The sequence below is a fragment of the Ziziphus jujuba genome, chromosome 10 (genome assembly GCF_031755915.1).
Source record: "Ziziphus jujuba cultivar Dongzao chromosome 10, ASM3175591v1".
In the NCBI taxonomy this organism is placed as follows: domain Eukaryota; kingdom Viridiplantae; phylum Streptophyta; class Magnoliopsida; order Rosales; family Rhamnaceae; genus Ziziphus; species Ziziphus jujuba.
Genome location: NC_083388.1, coordinates 10587657 through 10612053, shown reverse-complemented (window position 1 = coordinate 10612053; position 24397 = coordinate 10587657). Strand labels below are relative to the sequence as shown.

Below are 24397 nucleotides of genomic sequence, written 5' to 3'. Positions count from 1 at the left end.
AGAGACAACAATTTTCCTAAATTCATTGGTGTAGAATAACTATGAGCATTATCCATTCATGTTTTGTGTAACAGATCCTTGACATACTTTATCTGAGATAAGTACATGCCATTTGCAGTTCTCAACACCTCAATTCCCAAAAGATAATGCAGATTTCCAAGATCCTTTAAAGAGAACTTTTTATTCAGATTTTGAATTAAATGTAAGATATATGTAGGACTTGAACCAATGATGATTATATCATCAACATAAACTAATAATATGACATGTACATTTTTAGTTTTCAAAATGAAAAAAAAAAATGTATGAGCAACTTAATTTATAAAGTCTTTTTGAAACAAAGCTCTTTTTAATTTGTCAAATCAAGCTCAAGAACCTTGTTTCAACCCATAAAGAGCTTTATGAAGCTTGCACATATGATTAGGATAGAGAGAACTTACATAGCCTTCAAGTTGCTCCATTAACACATGTTCTTGCAAAATCTCCATTGAGGAATGTATTGTTGAAATCCATATGCTTCACTAGCCAGTTGTAAGAAAAAGCCAATCTTAAAATGACTCTAATTGTTGTTGGTTTAACTACTAGACTAAAGGTCTCAAAGCAGTCAAATCCTAATTTTTGATGAAAACCCTTAGCTACAAGTCTAGTTTTATACCGCTAAATACTTCCATCTGAATTATACTTTATTCTATACACTCATTTGTTACCCAAAACATTCATATTTGGTGAATAAGGAATAAGAGAACAAGTACCATTTTTTCTTCAAAGCTTCACATTCATTATCCATTGCCAATTTCCATAGTAAATCTTGTAAAGTATATCAACTGTTTTAGGTTTAGTTTCATGCAATTTACCTTCTGATTGTTGTGTATGTATGAACTTTAAATTGAGAATTGGTTGAAGTAGTAAAAGTCTCATTCAATGCTTTCTGTTGAGTGAGTAAAACTTTGGTTTTGCTTATTCCACTTTTAGACCTTGTTTATATAGAATGAATACTTATTATGACTAGTAAAACAGCATGTAACTTCAAGGCTGGTATAAAAACAATTGATGATTGCCTACCACCAATTAAAGTTGATGTTGATTCATCTGCGCCATCACATTCTGAATTATTTATAAAAAAATCTGAATATTAATGTTGATTTGTTAACTGAGATACTGCTTTTACTTTAGAACAAGGCAAGTTATCTAAAAGTGGAGATGATGTGTGAGATTAACAACCATACTTGTTGTCATTATCATTAGAATTTGAATCAACTGAAATTATATTATTTTAAATTGAAGAAGAATATTTCGCTTTAGCCACATAGAGAGGTGAATCTACCCAATCAGAAATGCCAGAAAGAGAATGAGAAGCATCAACTATAGCTTTCAATTGAGATGGGAAATCATTAGTAAATGGAAAATCTTTTTCATTGAATTCAATATTTCTTATAATATAAACTCGACCAGAAGCATCTAGATATTTATATCCCTTATACTCAGTATAATAACTAATGAAAACACACTTCTTTGGGTGAAATTCAAACTTATAGAAGTTATAGAACCTGATATAAAGGTAACAAACATAGCTAAACTTTTTTAGCATAGTATAATTTGGAATTTTACCATTCAATTTTTAATATGGATTATAACAATTCAATACAACAATTGGTAACATATTTATTAGAAAAACAGCTGAGTTGAAAGCCTCCCTCCAATATTGCATACACATATGAGCTTGTGCAAGTAGGCTCAGTCCAACTTCAATAATATACTTATGCTTTCTCTGTACTTGTCCATTTTGAGCATAAGTATAGGGATAAGGATATCTGGTCATTATACCATTCTATTTTAAGTAAGGCATAAAACTTTAAAATTCTCCTCCTCAATTTGTTTGTAAATAATTCAGGTTTGCATCCATTAGCTCTTTCTACCATTTTATAAAACCTTATGAAACTACCAAGAGCCTCTGACTTGAGTTAGTATCTAAATCCTTTGAAGTTGTTGAAGTTGGTCCTCACAAATCAAAATACACAATTTCAAAAGGTGCATTTGTAGCTCTATAAGAAGAAAGAAAATGATGTAAACATTACTTTCCAAGTTTGCAAGCTTCATAAAAATGAAATGTCTTCTTTATTTATTACTTTGAATTGATTACAATGTTGTAAGACCTTTTGTCAGATAAAGACTATACATTACCTAAACGTTGATGTAAAACATCCAAGTCTGCTCTAAGCTTTTATGTTATAGCAAATATTTTGTTATTTTCTTCAACAACTACATTTATCTCAGTAGAAGTTTCACTTTTACTTTCAAAAACAACTCCAAACAACACACAATCCGAATTCATATTGTTTTGAAAATCACACAAATCAGATTTATTGCAAACTCGTAATAGTATACTAGATGGCATTATACTATTGTTGAAAATTGATCCGATTCCTTATAAAACAGTTGGTATTTGGAGCTTGTATAATCTTCCATCAAGAACTCTTTTAAGAACTGCTACTCCCAACTGCCTGTCCTTAATCAAGCAAAAATTATATTGAAATTCAACTATAAGGGTTCATTTGTTATGCAGTATTGGATTGTATTGGTATAAGTTGTATTGTATTGGATTATATTGGAATGTATTATATTATACTTATGTTGTGTTTGGTGCTGAATTGTATAAAATAATACAGTGTTTGGTATGTCTTAGTACTGTACTATATTATTTTTTATTATTTATTAAATTATTGTTGTTAAAAAAATAAACAGTACAATAATATCTTATACTTCTCTTTCCATATTATTTTCATTTTAGAAAAAATAAAATAAACCTTTGAAAAAAAAATAAAAAATTTCTAAATTGGCAATTAAATAAAAACAAAAGTCTTTCCTTATATTTAACAACTCATATCTCCAATACATATTACATATCAAACAACATATCATATTTAATAACTAATATCTAATACATATTTAATAACATATCATATCTAATATAAAAGATCAGATCTTAACATATCATATCTAACATAAAAAATCAGATCTTTGATAGTTATTAAATATGATAAAAAAAAAAACATTAAAACCATCTAAATGCATTAGAAAATTTTCTCACATAACACCATGATTTTTGCATACATCTTAACCATTAAATTTATTATAATGATATAGCACAACATAGTAGAACCAAATTGAGTTACCCAAATCCAACTACGTACATCTATTTCTATTCATCATATGTACATAGAAAGGCAAAAAATTTGTTGGTACAAAATCAAAGAAAATTAGGAGAAAATAAAACAATAAAATAGAATAAAATGACCCCCAATACTGGTAAAACTGGGGCGATGGGTCAAATTAGCAAAAGACAATATTCATATATTCACATGTGGAATTGTATAGACAAAACGAGACTATATACACTTGTATAGCAATTGCTTAAGGTCCAACAATCAAAATTCAATAGCACCATTTATCTGAACTGAAAAGGAAGGTCGACCAATATTTAGGAGCATCCACTTTCAATACTATCCCTGAATTCCCAACATTTCCATTCCACTTGAACCTGCCAATCTAAATTAACATGAAATAAATTAAAGCAAGAAGGTGAATACCAGGATACCATAAAGACATACAAAAACCACCAGGGGAACCTAAAAATCAGAATTACAAGCAGAAATTCATATCATTAAAATTGCAGGATAATGCAGCAAATGAATTTTTCAAAGGTGCAATCGGCTCTCATTTTAAAAGCTGCTAAAGTGAATCAATTTGAATATGATAGTAAAACATTAATTCTAAATAACTAAAAAAAAAAACGTTTTTCAGAATAACTAAAAAATAATATAATAGCACATAATTAATCTAAATTTGGTTACGACCACGCATAAGGCCAAGCAAGCACATCCACTCTTACACACGACAAAGCATGTATCAAATAGCTGGTATTCAATGTTCAACATTTGCTATTACTCTCACAATACATGATTTTCTTCTTCCCACCACATACAAAAGACAATAGAAAACAAATTAATACAACTGAAACAATAAATCACACGACAGAAATCATCCATTTTTTAGTCCTGTTTTATGGTTATGAAAGAGGGAAAAAAAAAAAACAACAGTGGTTGCAACCTAATTAACCATGGAAGGAAAAGAAACATAGATCAGCAAAGGCCAATGAGAAAGAAATAAAATGAGAAGACTTACTTGCAATCAACAGATCACGAATATTCTGCTTCTTCATTGTAGTTGACAGATTAAAAGAAAAAAAAAATTGACATGAGTTAGAAAAAAATGATGCAAAAACCATCAATCGAATGGTTTATTGAAGATAGGAAAAAAAAAAAAGTGAAATTGGTGAAGAGAGATTGAGATAGATGATATGTGAGGGGCAAAAAAAAAAAAAAAAGGAATCCAAACAGAACAGATTGATTGAAGGAAAAACAAAATGTAGAATACTTACTAGACATAGGGACCCGTGGGGGAGGAGACGGCGAGGAGAAGCAGCTTAGATGGAGAAAAATCTGTGTATTACGTTATACAAGGAAAAAACAGATGAGATGTGAGAAAAAAAATAATACAAGGAAAAAAAAAAGAACAAATTGATTGAAGAGAGAAAAAAAAAAAGGGAGAAGACTTACCAGAGATAGAGATCGATGGGGGGAGAGGAAGCAGGAAGAAGCGGCATGATCGAGCGCTGTATTAGGTAATATAAGGAAAAATGTTGGTATTAGGTTATATAAGGAAAAACATGGGAGCATATTAGATACTACAATACCCTTCCTGTGTTTTTTATCACCAAGCACTGTATTATGCAATACATTACAGGTCAATACACCTTACCAAACACACCCTAATAGCATTATCTTGTGTAAATTTTGAAAATGCTAATCAGTTTCTTAGCAACCTAAGGAACTATAAGAACATTCGAAACAAGGTATACAAGTAAAACCAATACAAACTTTCTATAATCCTTGACCATTTGCAACCAAGGATTGATTCTTACTATTATAGTCTATATACTGAAGCAAGCTCGAACTATCATGCACCATATGGTTTGTGGCACAACTACCAAAGCCACTATTAATGTTGGTACATTAATAAATGTAGAAACACCTTATCCAAATGGTTAAAGTTCAGTAATGAAAGCCCGACTTGATCCAAGCTAAGATTGCTAGTTTTAAAGAACTGAACCAAACATTGTATCAGTTGGATTGTGATTACCAACTTGAGGTACCACAATTGAGCTAAACATTGCACCATTCTGGCTGTAGTTGCCACTTGAAGGTACTGTACTCATGTTAACACCAATATTGGCATAACTAAAGCCTTGTGAATCACTCAACCGATTATATGGAACTACTGTGATTCCCATTTAAGTCAAACTAGACATGTTATTTAAATTGCTAAGAATAGAAAAGCCATGAACATTAGGAAGATATGACACATTAGCCATTGGAACACAAGAAACATTGAAACATTTCTAACTCTAGTGTATTGAATGACACCATTACCAACAAGATTTCCCATAAGATAGTAATAATTATCTGCAGCGTGTCCTAATCTATGATAGGTCTGCCATTTTACTCTTCCTCTAAGACCTTTTCCTGTTCCTCTAAAGAAAGACTGTATGTTATAGCCTTGACCAGCAAAGTATAGAACATAGTTGTTATTAAGACCTTTGAGAATTGTAACCTCTACTAAAGTTGTAAGTCCTTTCCGTTCTATTTTTCTCATGATCCACATCCATAGAAGACATATTTACATTCATATTATTAGAAAAGTTGACAGATTATCCAATTGCCTAAGGATGGACAGATGTTAAAACTGAATTGTTTCCACTGAACATATTAACCATTGAACCAGTAACACCACTAGTTTCAATCAGATTACTAGATTCACCATTATTGCAAAACTTATAACAAGAATTAGTATGCTGTATAGGAACTTTCATCATACCCATATTTGAACCATTTTGAACCATATTTCTCGAATACAAAATGTGCTGATGAATTACTCAAGTCAAAAATAACTAATGTATTCAATTCATCTAGCTTTAACTTAAATGCAAATAATGATTTTGAACTTCTTCTATAATATACTATTCAAAATTTATACGAAAGATTGTAGAAACAGGTTCATAGTCACCCTAGAACTCTAAGTATGTAAACAATAAGATCAGTTTCTAAGGCCTCATCTCCTAAGACAACTAAATTTTATATTAGGTCTTTCATTTTCAAGATATAATTATTAATTCGTAAATTCCCTTTCTTAGCATTTTGACATAGATTTCTATAATGTAAAACCTAATTCTAAGACTTAGTAGCATATCGACTATCAATAGCATGCTAGAGTTTAAATATTTATTCTTTTCCCACAAAATACCCATAAATAGAGTGATTCATAGTTCTTTTGAGCCATCCAACCAAAAATTGATCTTTTATGTACCAATTTTCCTTTTCTTGATCAAAATTATCTTTATTTATGATAATTGGACTACCAAGTATACCATAATTATGTTGTTCAATGCTAATCCATTCTTCAAAAAATGAAAACTCGATGAATTTAAGAAATTTATGATCTTTGAGTACAAGAAGCACCTGAGATTTCCAGATGAAGTAATTTCCATCATCAAGCTTAATCAAATTACTTAGAAATGGAGAGATCATCAGGATTGCACTCTATTCCACCATTGCACCGTGCTTTGATACCATGAGAAGTTTCTTGAACCAAGAATATGCTAAGAAAACAAGAAAATCAAAGAAAGATAGAGAAATTTAAAAGAAAATAAGAAAGACGGAGAGAATTTGTGAGAAAAAGTTTCATATATAATTTCTAGATCTAGTTAGCTTACAAAAGAAGCTTTACATCTCTCTATTTATAGTACAAGCTCTATACTATTAATAAGCATTTCTATAAGGTAAAACAAACAGTAAAGCTGGTAAAACAAACTGCTGAGCTAGCATACAAAATGACAATGCATAACAGGTGATCTAAAATAAGTTATTAAACTTCAAACTATATCTCATCACCGCATTGTAAGTAAACACCAACATCCTAAGAAATTGAACCCAATTATGATGTGGGAAATTAGTAATTAATTATGAAGAAATCTTCTTCAGTTGAAGAGAAATGGAAGAATGACCCTTATCAAAAACATCATAAATCTAATCCAAATTAAAGACAAACCTTTGATATTGTAAGCTAAACCATTATTCAAAACGTGGAGCTTTTAAATTTGATCTTTGGTAATAAATGGCACAACTTTAAAAGAATAGAAAAAGAAAAAAAAAACAAAACAAAAAAATTGACACACAAATAAATACTTTGACAAATTATTCTTCAACTAATATTGATCATTGCATTAAATGGGATGATATGTCCTCCGACTTTCCACTTTCATCATAATCGAATTGGGGCTAAGAAACCCATGAATGCGCTATAATGCATAAGATAGTCGTTTTGATTACCAGGTTAGTTATGATCGGACCCATACAAAAAGAAGCAAAATCATTGATAACCCAATTAAGATTGGGATTGAAAGATTCGAGGAACATAGTTGATAACTCTCAAAGAGAATCATAATAAGTGAACCTTGCGTTTTGGTATGTCTATGATAGCCTCTGTCTATAACCTCTGTATGTACTCAAAGTTTCTAGGCTAATTGGAAACGAGCAAATTAGAAAGTTTACGAAAAAAAATTGGTATTAAATTTCATAAAAGAAAACTACAGGGAATTGAAAGGAGAAAAGAGAAAGAAATGAAAAGTTGAAAATGGGATTGAAAAAGGAAAAAATTATTTATCAATAATTTTTGTTTATATAGATTAATAATTATTGTTTGGATAATTTATTAAATGAAAAAAAAAAGAGGAAAAGATTTGAAAAACAATAAATATTTTCATGCAACAATAATAATAGTATTTTGAGATGTTAAACAAATTTATTAAAACATTTTTTTCGTTTCATATATTTCATGTCAATTATTTGAGGAAAATAAATCCAATTGAAATAAAAGAATCAATTATTTCCTTTTCCTTTTCTTCTCCATTTCCACCACATTTTAAACATCAAAATATGGGATTTAAATCATTGCCTTGTTATTTTCTCATATTCGATTGATCCGAACATAATTATAATATTTAGGATAGGCTTAAAAAGGAGAAACTAAATTTACATACATATATTTTGACAAGATCATTGTAGGGATCCTTATCGGAAATCCTAAGTAGTTGTGCCTAGGGAAGCTTTACCAAATTCTTTAATATGGATTAATAATTATTTGTTTGGATAATTCATTAAATGAAAAAAAAAAAAAAAGAGGAAAGGATTTGAAAAACAATAAATATTTTCATGCAATAATAATAATGGTATCTTCGAGATGTTAAACAAATTTAGTAAAACAAATTTTTTATTTTTTTGTTTCATCTATTTCATGTCAATTATTTGAAGAAAATAAATCCAATTGAAATAAAAGAATCAATTGTTTCCTTTTCTTTTTTCTTTTTTCTTTTTTCCTATTTCCACCACATTTTAAACATCAAAATAAGGGATTTAAATCATTTTCTTGTTATTTTCTCATATTCGATTGATCCGAACATAGTTATAAGATTTAGGATAGGTTGAAAAAGGAGAAACTAAATTTACATATATATTTTGACAAGATTATTGTAGGGGTTCTTATCGAACATCTGAAATGGTCCTGCCTAAGGAAGTTTTACCAAATTCTTTATCGAAAATCAATAAAACCTCTAGTAATTTAAACATAATCTCATAATACAAATAAAATATCATGATATAAAAATAATATATATTAGGTTAATCTACTAGAGCAATCTAAGGAGTACAAATAAATGCATATAAAATATCAAAAGTGCTTAATATAATTTATATATCAAAACCGATGAAAGAATAATACATGATATCATCAAAGTTAAAAGAAAAGAACAATACATTAATAGTAGAAATAAACTAAAAAATAATGAAAATTCATAAACGTACTGTATGTAACCTTTCAGCGAAGGTGTAAGGGAAAATTTTAAAAACAAACCTATAAGATAAGGTCAATGAATGAACAAAAAGTATAATAACAAAATAATCATCATCCTTTTAAAAACTTTTCTCTCAAAACTACATTTTCACTCTTTGAAAATTTTCATAAGTAAATTATCATTTCTATATAATATAATCAAAATAAATTCATATCTCTTTATGTATATAAATTATCTAGTATATCATATGATATCTCTATGTAATATAACCAATATCAAACTTATTGTACAAACACATTTAGCATCCTGGGATGTCGCATACTACCGGGGAAAGGGGAAATTATCAATACAACCTTTGGTGTGTCAGAGATATCGTAGACTAAGACATTTTATCCAACTTCAAAAATCACGTGATCAAGTTCAATAAAGTGTAACCAAAATCCATCAAATCCACAACCATGATATAGTATGTTATACAATAATCCATAAACCAATATCCAATTCATAATTCAAAGTATGTATATATATATATATATATACAATTTATCAACATTATCCATAAACTCATAACAAAATATTTCCACAAATATTAATCCACATTTTTATATGGTCATATATCATAGATATATTTCTGCCAAACCATATATTTATCATAGCAGAAAATAATAATCAGATAATTCTTCAATAATACATTAAAAAAAACATATGATTTACCATAAATAATAATAAAGTAATATATATAATTCCCAAAATAATTTCAAAAATAAACATTCACTTAAATATTTTAACTCAAACTTGATCCACAGTAGGATTATCTCCAATATTGCTATAGTTTTCTAAAATGGTATCAAAATTCTAAATGAATATCTGAAAAGATATACAATTCCACAAATGCATTCTAAACCTGTTAATTCACTTTCATAAGCTTGAAAATCCTAATATAAAGTATCAAACAATTTAATTTCATCAAAATACTCAAAACTTATGAAACTCAAAATTAGGGATTTTCATTATTTCCATAATTCCAATCAATTAAACCTTTCAAATTATTTAGGAAATATTTGGAACCTTAAATGGTCAAGCTAAGTCATCAAAAACCACCGTTGAGAGCATAATTTAGTCAATTTATTTGACTCAAAACCCTCAAAATTCAATTTTCTTAAAATTTAACCAAAATATGCATCCTATATATCAAAGTGAAGCTTAAGAGCTGTAGAATAAGAAAATACATTTAGATGAAACTAATGGTGACTATAGCTTACTGAAAAATCAAAGTATTGTTAAAATTTTATTTTGTTGTTAAAAAAATTAAAAGATGCCAAAAATGAACTCAGGATGTCGAAAAAATATAGAAAGGACATTTTTTCTATTGTCAAAAATTCCCAAATTTTGGAGATTGAAAAAATGAAATTCTAAACTTTTTGGCAACTACTGATCAGATTTTTGTTAGAAGATATTCCTATTCATACAAGCTTTAAAAAGCCACAAACAGCAAAACAAATAGAGGATGGTAAAGTAAATTATAAGCTATTGAAATTGTGGATTTAGGGAGACAAAGATTTAGAGAGAGACAAAAATGGTGACTGCCATTTTAGAATGGGGAGAGCAAGAAGATGATATTATTTAGCCTAATTTTTGTGCTCTATAATTACAAAAATGTCACTGACTTATTTTGATCATAATTTTCAAATTGTAGCTTTGATTTCGACGTTTCACATGTCCACACACTTGTATCAATGAACTTTATACAGTGGTATCAAAATCAAAATCAAATTTCATCTCTAAAAAAAAGTCAAACTTAATCCCACTTAAAAAATCAAATGTAGTCAAACTTGGTCAATCCAAATCAAATTTCTTAAAAATTCAAATTAAATGTATTTTTCAAGATGAGTCGTTGTATATTTTAAGATATTTTTTTTGGATAAGTCAATCAACAAATTGATACGAACCTAGGTCAACACGCGCTCAAATCCGTATTATATTAGTTCGGATCTCAATTAAGTTCAGATTTTAATGGATTGACCTCAACTCCTAACCAATCTGTGATTAGAAATCTTGGTATAATGAAGACGCCACAATAAGTGATGGATATCCTATTGATAAGTCAAAACTAAACCACACACTCATTAATGGTGTTTTAGGTGTTCAAAGAGAACAAAGAGAATTCAATCTCACAAAGAATTTTCTTTATGAATAATGTACTGAATATTATTGATAAAACAAGCCCTTAAATAGGCTAAAAGGTCACAAAATAAAACCCCAATTAACTAGGTACAACTGGCCACCAAAGATTAGGAAACCTAGCTTGGCCGAAATTCACCTCATTTCCTAATTCAAAATAAAGAAATTAATTAATTTACAATGAAAATAATAAAATAATAACTTTCCTAAGTTGATTTTTCCAACAAATAAATAAATAGAAACCAAATAAAAGTTTAATTTCCTAAAACAAAAAGTCAAAATCAAATTAGAAAATTAGTTAACTAATTTGACTACTAAGGTATCTTTGACCAATCTGTAGCTTGTTTGAGCTCCAAATCAGCTTCCATATGCCATGTAAGATGCCAAATATGATTAATAATGATTCCCACAAGTTGCCCCTTGATTGGAATAAGTCAAACAAGAAGAAAAGTCAATGTCAGCGGCTAAACAGCACAATTGAGATACTATCCATACAAGTCCTTTTTAGATGCTTTTGATTTCGCCTTGGTTGGATTTATTCATTGAGTTCATGAAATGTGGAACCATTCCTTGCTACCTGGAGTCCAAATTTGCATGAAAACAGCTACCCGAATTAATATCGACTTCCACCACTCGGATGCTTAGAATAGGCTTTGTATCTTCGGGTATGGACAAGCTCTTTTGAGAATTAACTACTCCCTGTATATATGCTCCCAGGTTGTCCTTAAACCTATTGGCTTGAGCTCTAATGATTGGTCCAATCTTCATCCGCATCGGGTCAGCACCCCACCGGGTTGTCAGTTGTACAGGCTCGGGTGGATTCTCATCATTCCCCTTCTCTTGAAAAGGATTTATCCTCAAATCAAGATTATCACCTGCAGCAAAAGGAGATAAATCAGCAACATAAGATGTGGCACTAACATTGTACTCACATGTTAAATCATGTTTGTAGGCATTCTCGTTAATCCACTCAAAACTTGAAAAGGTCCATCCACACGTGGCATAAGCTTTGACTTTCTTTGTTTTGAAAACCTCTCCTTTCATAAGTGCAACCAAACCAAATCTCCTAGGTCAAATACTATCACAACAAAATCTAGAAATACATGCTCATTATTGCAGAAATTACACATTTTAAAGTTAGCAACAAATCTCTTCCTAATTTTCAAATTTCCACAAAGTAAAGCGCAAATAAAGTTCAATACAACAAAAATATTTTTACATAAGCATCTTTATAATTCACGACCAACAATGGTTTTTTACTTAAGATGGATTTATTAACATTCCCAAAACTCAAATAAATTTTTTATTTTTCCTTTCTTTTCTTTCTTTTCCTTTCTCACCCATGGTTTCATTGAATTTTGCATCATTCTCGGCTTTTTCTCCAAGTTTCTCACCCTCGAGTTTGTTAAAAAATTTTCTACTCAACCTAGGTTTAAGAGGACTTATCTTGGACAGCAAGCTTGGAATTACCCTCTTGGATGGATGATGTAGCTGTAGGTGCCATACAAGTTTTCTCCTTGAGCTTTTCTGCCTCCCTCTTTTGTTGTATTTGTAGTTGATCTCTAAACACCTCATTAGGAGCTAATGGTTCCAGCTTGACCTTTTTACCTTTAAATCTAAAAATAATACAATTCTCCTGACCATAATGAATAGCATGTTTATCAAATTGCCATGGTCTACTTAATAGAATATGTCCGGCATGCATAGGCACAACATCATATAAAACAACATCCACATATTTTTCTGTGCTAAATTTTACTTTGGCTGTTTTATTCACTTTCATCTGACCACTATCATCAAGCCATTATAATCTACAAGGTTCTAGATATTTAATAATCGTTAAGCCTAATTTATCAATCACAATGTTACTAATTACATTTGTACATCTCCCACTATCAATTATCATACTATAAATCTTACCTTGAATTTCACATCGGGTGTTGAAGATGTTCTCTTTTTGAATTTGGTCCTCATCTTTGTACACAGTTAGAACCCTCCTTGCTACTAAACTCAAATCAGGCCTAGATGCCTTGAGAGTTTCGGATTCATCATGCCCATCATCTTCAACTTCTTCACCATCAATTTCGGTTTCAGTATCACTTTCTTCACTTTCGGATTCTAGCTCGCCATTACCTTTTAGCACCATGATCTTCCTATTCGAGCATTGGCTAGTGATGTGTCCTCATCCTTGGCACTTAAAACAAACAATTTCTCTAGATCTTGAAGGTTTAGGATAAGATTTTACCTCATTCTTTGGTGCTTGGACAGATTCAATTCTAGCCTTTCTTTTTGTCCAATTTGAACTTTCTTCTCCAACTTTCGACTTTGGCTTGTTTTTATAGGTCAGATTGTTTCTCCAGCCATTTGGATTTGACCTTCCACTGTTGGAAACACCTCTAAACCATGAGCTTACACCCCTACTCTTGCATTGATGCTCTAATTTAATAGCCACATGCAACATCTCCTTCAATTCCACATATTGTTGCAATTCTAGTTGATTGGCTATTCCACGATTCAAACCACCAAGAAACCTTGCCATGGTTGCTTCTCTATCTTTATTCATGCTTAACCTCATCATAAGCATCTCCATCTCCTTGTAATAATTCTCCACGAACCTATTTCCTTTAGATAAAGATTGAAGTATTTGATGCAGCAATCTATGATAGTGTGATGGTACAAGTCGCTTTCTCATGACTCCTTTCATTTGTCACCATGTAGTGATCAATTCATCACCTACTCTCCTTTAGGTGTTTTGCTCATTAGTCCACCATTGGAGTGCATAATGTCCAAACTCCATTGCGCTAATTTCACCGTCTTAGCCTTCGAATAGTTGTGGCAATCGAAGATCATCTTTATGCATTCCAAGTATGTCTTCGGGTCACTTTTCCCCATGAAAGGTGGTATGTTTACCTTGATATTGCCAAGATCATCATCTGCCTCCTCTCTCCTATGTCTCCCATGGCCTAGCCTCTATTACATAACAAACCTTTCATCTATTCCTTCCTTGAAATCATCTCCAAAATTTCCCTCTTCAAACTCCTCTCTAGGTCATCAACGGCCTCCTCGACCTCGACCTCCATGGAACTCTTGCCTCAAATTCAATGCACCATGAGATGTTTTTATTCTGTCCATTCTTTGATTTATCTAGTCAAATTGAGCATTCATCCGTTGTAATTATTCCAAGATAGCCCTCATGTCCGTTTGCTCACCACTCCCCGTAGCTCGGGAATCACCATGGAATCCTACGGATTCTTCTTCATTAATTCTTAGTGGTGGATCTCCTCTCCTTAACCTTGAATATGCCATGTTAGTATAAATAATGCAAAATAAATTAAATTCTCACCAAAAATCACTCCCTCATGTGTTTCACTCAATCAAGGTCTCGACGCTCATGTTTCCACACTAGTTTCAGGTTTTATCCTCTTTTAAGCTCACACACTCTTGCCTTTTTTCACTCAAAGAATTATCTCAAAGTTCTAACTAAAACACCCATAAAACAACAATTAGATCAAAAGTATGTTTTAATTAAACTTATAAACAAAACAGTAGAAATGAGCAAGCAATACCGATGAATTTAACAAAACCTAGTTTCGGCTTTTCTAGGCAAAACTAGGGCAAATTAATAAGGAAAATTTCGGAATCAATAAGAAATAACCAGATGGTAAGAAATTTAGGATTCAAGAATAAAAATTTAGAAAAAGAATTTCAAACACGAACAAGAATCAATTCAAACAAAATTAAAGAATAGTGTTGGTTGTTGTTCTTGTAATTCTAGTTTTGTATCAAATCCTTTAACTAATTTTAATCCAAATAATTTAAGCATCCAAAATTCCAATATCCAGAAACAAAAATAATTCTCCAGATACTCCAAATATTGAATAAATAATCAACAAAACAGCAGCTCCAAGAAATTCCACCAACAAATTTCAACGTCAAATTCAACAAAACGAAATTTTTTTTTATTCGGTTTTTTTTTTTTTAACTCACAGAACATAAGACAACTGCAGTAGCAAGAATCAACACCACAATTGCAATTCCAACACCAAATAATCACCAAACCTATGACCTCCAAAACAAAATACAATGTGCAGCTTTTTTTTTTTTTTGTTCTTATATATGTTGCCGCAAACGCACTTCTTTTCTTTTCTTTTTTTTCTTTTTTTTAATATATGAATGCAAATATTTAAGACCAAAACAGCAAAGAACAATCAACAAAAACCAAAATTAACAAGAACAATGATAAAAAGAAACCAACAAACTAGGAAGCAAAAATACAGTAAAATAAGGAAATCCTAATTTAACTAGGAATGATTTTTCTTTTTTTTCTTTTTTTTTTTAATATGGAGAACATGTATGATGATAGAAGCAACCTTAACCTAATGCTAAAATTGTAGATTAACACAAAAACAAAGAAAGCAAATAAAGATAGATCAAACCTGAACAAAATTTTGCTCTGATACCAAATAATATGAACCTAGGTTGACACGTGCCTAGTCCCGTATTATATTAGCCCGAATCTCAATTAAGTTAAGATTTTAATGGATTGACCTCAACCTCTAACCAACCTATGATTAGAAACCTTGGTATAATGAAGACACCAGATTAGGTGATGGATATCCTACTGATAAGTTAAAACTAAAGCACATACTCACTAATGGTGTTTTAGGCGTTCAAAGAGAACAAAGAGAATTCAATCTCTCAAACAATTTTCTATATGAATAATGTACTGAATATTATTGATAAAACAAGTCCTTAGATAGGCTAAAAAGTCACAAAATAAAACCCTAATTAACTAGGTAAAACGGGCCACTAAATATTAGGAAACCTAGTTTGCCCGAAATTTACCTCCTTTCCTAATCTTATTTGGATTAATTGATTCCTTTATTTTGAATTAGAAATTAATTAATTTAAAATGAAAATATTAAAATAATAATTTTTCTAATTTGATTTTTTCAACAAATAAATAAATAGAAACCAAATAAAAGTCTAATTTGCTAAAACAAAAAGTCAAAATCAAATTAGGAAATTAGTTTACTAGTTTGACCACCAAGGTATCTTTGACCAATCTCCAGCTTGTTTGAGCTCGAAATTAGCATTCATATGCCATGTAGGATCCCAAATATGATTAATAAGGATTCCCACATGTTGCCCCTTGATTGGAATAAGTTAAACAAGAAGAAAAGCCAAAGTCAGCGGCTAAACAGTCCTTTTTATATGCTTTTAATTCTGCCTTGGCTGGATTTCATGTCTTCTTAATGATATTCATTGAGTTCATGAAATGTTGGAACCATTCCTTACTCCCTAGAATTCAAATTTGCATGAAAATAACTATCCGGATCCGTATTGACTTCCACCACTCGGATGCTTAGAACAAGTTTTGTATCTTCGGATATGGACAAGTTCTTTTGAGAATTAACTACTTCCTGTATAAATGTTCATAGGTTGTCCTTAAACCTCTTGGCTTGAGCTTTAGTGATCGGTCCAGTCTTTATCCGTATCGGATCAGCACTCCAGCGTGTTGTCGGTTATGTGAATTCGGGCGGATTCTCATCACAAATGATCACTAATATTTAGCTTTTATATTCTAAAGGCATTTCTAATGATAAATGTTATTTTGGCATAATTTTTCTAATAATAAATACCAATGGCAAGGTCAAATTTAAAGAATTGATATTCCAATGGCTAATGTTAAAAATAGCCATGTTAAATATTATATTTTGTGAAATGGTGATGACATCTAATTATGAAATACTTTTACCAAACAAAAATAAAATAATGTTACTTAATTTAATGAATGCATGGGATCCAAGTAATTTATATTAGTGGGATCTACTGGTAAAATTTACAATTCGTTGTTGGAAGAAGCAAGTGAAGGAAACTTGTTATATTTTAACAATCTATTGGATACTCCTATAAGATCGATTGAAATTTGAGAAACTTTTTTCTCCCCCAGTTTAAAATATGTCAAAATATTAACATGTCAAAGAGAATATCGAGAGAGAGAGAGAGAGAGAGAGAGAGAGAGAGAGAGAGAGAGAGAGAGAGAGAGAGAGAGAGAGAGAGAGAGAGAGAGAGAGAGAGAGAGAGAGAGAGAGAGAGAGAGAGAGAGAGAGAGAGAGAGAGAGAGAGAGAGAGAGAGAGAGAGAGAGAGAGAGAGGGGCTGGTAAATAAATATAGAAGGTACTGTGCCTAGAGTTGTTATAGTAGACGAATGGAACCACCGTTTAGAGAAACTAAACATTCCTATTTTAATTCTCTCTTTTGTCATAAGTATCTATCCAACTATATTTTAGTTAGATATACACAACTTATGTGTGCCTAGAGTTGTTATAGTAGAGGAATAGAACCACCGTTTAAAGAAAATAAACATTCCTATTTTAATTCTCTCTCTTTTGTAATAAGTATCTATCCAACTATGTTTTAGTTAGATATCCACAGCTTATTTATTTATTTATTTTATGAGAAAATAGAGATCCAAATGATATGCTAAACCAGCACGCCAAAATAGTGCACAAAGACACACCTTATTGGATTTGTGGTAGCAATGGCATCAATACAATATATAAAATAGTGCTATTGGAACATTTATTTGAAAGCGTTAGAATGTCTTCTTGGATTGTCATTTCCTCATATGATCTCCCATAATTCTTGGCTACTCTGTTTATTTGTCGGCTGACTGAGTTGTCAACATTATTCATTTTGGGTTTTGAAGAATATTTTGGCATTTCTAGTTCTAATTTTTTTTTATCTTGCATTTCTAATTTGTGTGCTAATAATTAGACTTTTTGCATTCTCTCAAACACCCTCTCCTTGTCTTACTACCTTTATCATTGATATGTTCCTCCCCCCCCCCCCCAAAAAAAAATAAAAAATAAAAAACTCATCATTGATATAAAAGTGCCAAATTTATGCCCCACCTGATTTATATGCTTTAAGATCTTCACAATGCCTATGAGTCATGACCATACATTTTGTTATTATTATAAATAAATAAAAAAAATTGACTATATAATTTTGTTTCTTTCATTTTGTATTTTTCTCCCTTTTTATTTACGGTTGAAAATTGAAATGGATTCGGACCATATCTTTTTCTTTTTTTGTCCATTTTTTTTTTCTTTCAATTTAAGTGACCTCTTTACTCTTCTAAAAAAATTAAAAAATTAAAATAAATAAATAAAATGGTAAACTCTCGAGATCTCGTTATTAATACTTAAACCGGTGGATAATATTCATGAGACGGACCACAGATTCCCTGATTGCGTATCTTTTGCCTAAATTTGAAATAAATACACTAACAAACACACACACACACACATATATATATTTATATATGGCTGCTAAAACTTATGTGATAGGACAAAAATCCCTTTGTTACTTAACTTTTAGCTAAATTTGTAAGTATCTGTGACATGCACATTCTTAGATACTAACAAATTATATGAACAATATTTATCTTTTCCCTTTTTTTTAAAAAAAAAATTTCATGAATTCTTTTACATAGTCATCTTAATTTATTAATTTTTGAATATGTAAACCCTGCATTCTAGATAACAAAAAACTCCACGTTCAATTAAACACACTATTTAACGAATTAAAGGTATATTAGCCCTATTAGTCTTTTTTGTGGGCAAAGCTATATTAGTCTTTTTTTGTTTTTTTTTTTTTTTCTTTTCAATTTCACCCACAGCCAGAATCGAAACTAATCTGAGCAGGGAGACACAGCAAGAATGGCTTATTGCATTTTGACTGTAATCTCAGCCGCAAAGTTCTATTAGTCTTTAAATTATATCTATAGTTGCACTTTAATATGTATATATATATATATATATATTTTTTGGTGTTTTGATCCTTAAATTTCAATTTTTAGTATAGTTTGATCCTTAAATTATTTTTAGTCTAGTTTCTAGTAGTTCTAAGAACATGCAGCGTATTTAATATAACATATTGGGACCTTATAAGATTGCCTAATTTTGTAATTTCATTATTATTATTATTATTGTTGTAGCAACTACACTACATGGCTGAGCATTGCTAAAAATTAGATTATAATTTAACAATCAAGGTGCACTAACAGCTAAAGTTGAAGGATCAAAATGTAAATAAAAAAAATAAAAATAAAAAGTAGTTTAGGATCAAAGTACAACAATCCACATAATCCAGGGATTAATGCATAAGCCTAAATTAAATTTAAAAGCTTTAATACTTTTTTTTCCACAAAAATCAAATGATTTTTTTATGCAATATATTAAATTGAAGATAAATTAAACAAGTCATTCATGACCATTTCCTTTTAAAAATCAACGTAAATAATATGTCCTACTCCACCCCAATCTCTTTATTATTTAAAAATTGAGAAGGTGCTGTTAGAGAATTAAAAGGCGCTCAATCAAATAACGTTATGTATCAATTTTATTTTATTTTTTTCCAATGAAAATTGATAAACTTAATTACTCGTACAAGAGTTTACATCGTGTTATAACAAACCCGATAGCCAAGACAGACCATCCATTCCCCAAATCAAATAACTTGGAATTGTTACATTTTTTGGCCAATTTTGCTATATTACGGGCACATCATTCATTTGTCTTGGACAGAAAACTATGTTTCAACTAATCAAACTGTAAAGCCAAAGAGAGGCCAAGAAGAAGATCATACTCGGATTGATTGAATATGATACATAATCTGAACATGTTTAATCTGTTTGAAATTCTTTTTTGTCTTTTTCACATTTCTCTGCTCTTTCATACAAACATTCTCCAAAACTTTTTAGAGCAGAACCAAAAAATAAAAAGAGGGGGCTATATATGATCCCTTTTTTACGCCAATATGCAAAAAAACTCAATCTTGGCATAATTGGAAATAAAAAGACCTCTTTCTTTTTTCTTTTCAAATTGCATACATTTTCTTGTACTCACTGTTCAGTATCTCCGAATCCGACATCACAGACAAAGACCAAGACCTTGATCTACTTCCCATGGAGGATTTTCTAATGCTTCTCATATTCGATGCCTCGATTCGATGCCTGATTACCCAATAACACATTGTTCCCAATGTCGTCGCCATTATTGTCGTTCCTATGATGGTTACCCCTATTGCAAGCCACTTCTCACGACTCCCCACCACCACAAACGACAACGCCAAGAACGCCACCGAAATAAGCACGCAAGCCAACCACATTAGCTTGTTAATGATCGCCATCATTTGCTTCTTTGCCTTGCTCTCTATAACCACCACCGACGTTTGCACAACCACCACGGCCAGAGAAATGAAGAGGGCAATCGAGTCGAACACAAAGAAGATGATGAATGAAGCTTGCGGAGCTATGTTGGCTTCTCCAAGTGAGTGTCCTGGAGAGATGTCTTTGGGGTCGTCCACGTATTGGCCTGGGACGGTGAAGATGGCCGCAAAAGCCACCGTAGCAATGAGGACAGCCACGACGGTTGTAGAGTTTATCGCGTTGTTGAGACCTTCTGCGTGCATTTTGTTGATGCGTTTGGCAATGCCTTGGACTCGTCTCCTTGTCTGCCGGGTGTGTTCAAGCTGGTAATGGACTTCATGCTTTATGTCACTAACCGTTTGCTTTAATTCCCGGGCTGTGCTCGTCCCCTGTGGCTTGATGGTTTTGGCGCTCTGGACACCATGCTCTTGCAGGATGACAGAGATGTTCGGGTTCTCGGTTTTCTCGGCCGTGTCGATGGCCGTCTCACCGGACCTGTTCACAGCTTTCGTGTCGGTCCCATTGTGTGCCAGTAGCATCTTCACTATCTGCATAATGAGAAAGATGTATTTTTTTTGGGTTTAGTGGAAAAGTTCATACTTTTTGAAGGGTTATTATATAATTCCTAAAGATGTTTTTGTTGTCTAGTCTATTTGGTAATTAGCAGAAGTGGAAGTGGAAGATTTTTCCTCAAAAAGTTCACACGCCAATTTTGTTATTGGAAATTCCCACATCGAGGACCCAAAATAGCTTTTCGCTCCCAACTACTTTTTTCAGTACTATGCATACCTAATACACGGAACTTTATCTCTAAAATGTTGATGCAAAACTTAATTTGCCAACCAATTGACTAAAAAAGTGTGATCTTAACCATATAATATAACCAAATTGGCGAATATTATAGTACTGCTCTATATGTCAACCAGCTAATTCAACTTGAAAACTAGAGTCTTAGTTTAATTATCCAAAATATAATACCAATTAGCAAAGCCAATCATGACTAATTTGACATTATCAAAACCAGACCAATTCAAATTACTAAGATTTATGACACAATCCCAATAAAATCTTGGTCAATGAAATGAAGCCTAAGAAAAAAAACTATTATAGGCATTTTAGAAAAGATTGATGTAAGCATTTTGCGTATCACTAGTGATGATGATATTATTATAGAAGCTTCTGCTTCATCTTGTATTCTTGTTTACAAGATAACGAAAAAGTCAAAGTTTTCGGTTGTAAATTCTCTCAATATTTTTCTCAAATCCAATTACTTTTCTGTTTGAGTTGAAAAGATGAGGATGAAGGGTATCTAGATTAGTAACTTCAGCCGAAATCAACCATGTGATTCATGGAGTTGCCTAAATTTTTAGTAACTATCATGTTCTTTATTAAAAGTTTCAATAGCCTAAGACTTTCAAGTTTGACTAAACTAATGCATTATGTAAGAAGATAATTACGAGTATCTAACGCAGCCTACTTCCTATATTTGACTTTCTCACATCGTAAATGAAGCTGTTTGATTCAATTAACAAAGCCATCTTCTGTATAATTAAAACAAGCAACTATTGCAAAAATATTTCAAACAAAAACAATCATAAAATCAATATGGCATTTAAATATTTTTTTTTTAAAAAAATTATTCAATTCAATCAACGAAAACTTCAAAGCCCCTTTCCACATGTCTAGAACAAAAATCCTTATAGAATATTAAAAGGTTAAAGAAAAATGCAAAGTTTACCTGAGCCCTACCCTTCCGGGAAGCTATATGCAATGCTGTGTTTCCTTTATTATCAACCATGTTAATGCAAGAAGGATCTGCCTTAATCAACTCCTCAACAACCTCAAGACCCTGTCCTTTGGCTGCCATTTGAAGGGCTGTTTGGCCCTTCTTATCAGTCCTTGTGGCAATACTTGGTTCCTTTTCTAACAGTGCTTTCACAACCTCCAAATGCCCATTTCTTGCGGCGGAATGCAAAGCGGTCTTCCCGTTGCTTTTCGCAATCGTTGCCAAACTGCTTCCCGCTTCCATTAAGAATTTCACTATCTCGGTATGGCCTTGCGTCGCCGCCGTGTGTAAAGCCGTTGTGTTCGATGAGTCAACCGTCATGGCCAATTCCGGATGAACCTCCATGAGGGCCTTTAGCACATCTGAAATTGTTTGAAAACGGAGCTTAAATCAAATTCTAACTCCCAAAAAAAAAAAAAAAAAAAAGATTACACAAACTGGGCAAAAACAGAGATTTTACCACATCTGAAACAGTGTAAAAACAGAGCTTAAATCAATTCAACTCCAAAACAAAAATAAGATAAAGTCAAAAGGAAATATAAAAAAAAAAAAAAAAAAAAGAAATGAATAGAGAGAGCTTTGGATACGGATATATACCTATATCGCCCTGTTTGGCAGCAATGTGGAATGCATCAAATCCATTTCTTGCTTTGATTCCGGCGTCGGCGAGATTATAATACTGTATCATCTGCCTCACCAAATCAACATAGCCATATTCAGCTGCAACATAGAGGGCGGTTTCCCCAGACTGGTTTTGCTTCGCCAATAGTTCCTCCAATTCTCCTTCTTTCGTGCCCGTAAGGATTTCCGTGGCGACGGCGATGTTTCCGGCTCTTGCCGCCGAATGCAGAGGAGTATCATCACGTTTTCCGGTCAGCTGTTTCGTCATCTTTTTCCGAGGAGCGGTTGGCGTCTGCGGCTGAGCTGTTGGTGTCGGTGGCTGAGCCGTTGGTGTCTGCGGCTGAGCCACATCTTGTGCCTCCATTGGATTTTAGTTATGAAAAAAAAATATATATATATATTCCTTCCTAGGCCAATTCTAATCTGTGGTTGAGAAAATCTTTCTCTTCTTTCCAGCAAAAACCCAGATCAGATTTCGCATTATTTATCCACAACAATCATTACCCTTTCTGATATCTCCTGCATTCCAAATTAGAACCTTGTTCAGAACAATAATCTGAATTTAAAAACCTCATATTTTCCACATATTTTGGTTTTTTGGGTCTCCTTTTTTTTTCAAAGAAAATGAAAATGGAAAGAGAAACCAAAAAACAGATCATATTGTCTACCTGGTTTTGAAGATAAGAGCTTTCATCTTGAGCTTCTTTGTCCTCCTCCATTTAACACCCAAAAAAAAAAAAAAAAGAAAAAAAAAACCGTAAAATTGATGATCAGGTTTTTAGAAAACCATGGAGGAGTGGAACACCCTGTAATCAATTTACGGGAAACAAACAGAAAACTGTAAGAGACCCTTTTATTTTGGAGCAAGAAAGAAAGAAAGAAAGGAAAGAAAGGAATGATGAAATAAAATACAGTATATTAGTATATAAGCCAAGATATATTAAACGCACATGTATGTAGCTAACTTTTTATGAATCTAATAAATCATACCCAGAAGTAATATACGAACCAATCTAACCACTAAAGGATGGCCCTATGTAAAGGTGGTGGTGATGACAACGTTTATTTGGAAGCTTTATGAGAGATTAAAAAATATATACATAAAAAATGAAATATAAATTAAAATTGCAAGGAATCAAAATGAAGGTAAAAATAAAAAATAAAAAGTAAATACAGGAAAAGAGAGGCAAAACCAGAGGAAAATAGCCTATGAAATAACGGAAATAACAGAACCACGCGCGTTTCTTATATGTGGGAGAGAGTGAATGTTCAATGACGAACAATATAGCAGGTTTTTCTTCTTTTATTTTTTATTTTTTCTTAAAAAATTATTTTTATCTTTTATTTGTTATTGGCCCGAATTAAATGGACAGTTATGTTGACTCTTGGTATATAAACTGTCTCTCACTCTTCCTTATCTTACAATTGCGCATGCAAATAGATCCACCCTGACATTTCTAGTAATAAATTGAGTTTTATTTAGATTATTTATAATTATTTTTTTAAATTAAAATGTATATGGACAAGTGAAATAAATAGCATTTTTTCTCAAAGAATGACATGTATGGATAACTGCACATTATTTATGTGATAATTATTAGACCCTTAACATGCCACTTCGATCTCT

At 31.6% G+C, this 24397-nt stretch overlaps 1 protein-coding gene across 1 annotated transcript; it reads right to left on the bottom strand.

Annotated features, from left to right (window-relative positions):
* Window positions 1-19781: 19781 nt before the first annotated feature.
* Window positions 19782-23884, bottom strand: LOC107411255 (ankyrin repeat-containing protein At5g02620). The gene is made up of 5 exons (XM_016018800.4): window positions 23761-23884; window positions 23439-23576; window positions 22747-23289; window positions 22102-22511; window positions 19782-20911 (listed from the first exon to the last, which is right to left on the bottom strand). The coding sequence occupies exons 3-5, from the start codon at window positions 23132-23134 to the stop codon at window positions 20033-20035; spliced, it is 1677 nt and encodes a 558-aa protein (XP_015874286.1). The 5' UTR covers window positions 23135-23289; window positions 23439-23576; window positions 23761-23884; the 3' UTR covers window positions 19782-20032.
* Window positions 23885-24397: the final 513 nt, after the last annotated feature.

Coding starts and splice junctions, on each gene's coding strand:
- LOC107411255 (XM_016018800.4), bottom strand. CDS start 23,134: ATGGAGGCACAAGATGTGGCTCAGCCGCAGACACCAACGGCTCAGCCA. Junction 22,512..22,746: donor TGCCAAACAGGGCGATATAG/GTATATATCCGT, acceptor AAACAATTTCAG/ATGTGCTAAAGGCCCTCATG. Junction 20,912..22,101: donor CCCGGAAGGGTAGGGCTCAG/GTAAACTTTGCA, acceptor CTCATTATGCAG/ATAGTGAAGATGCTACTGGC.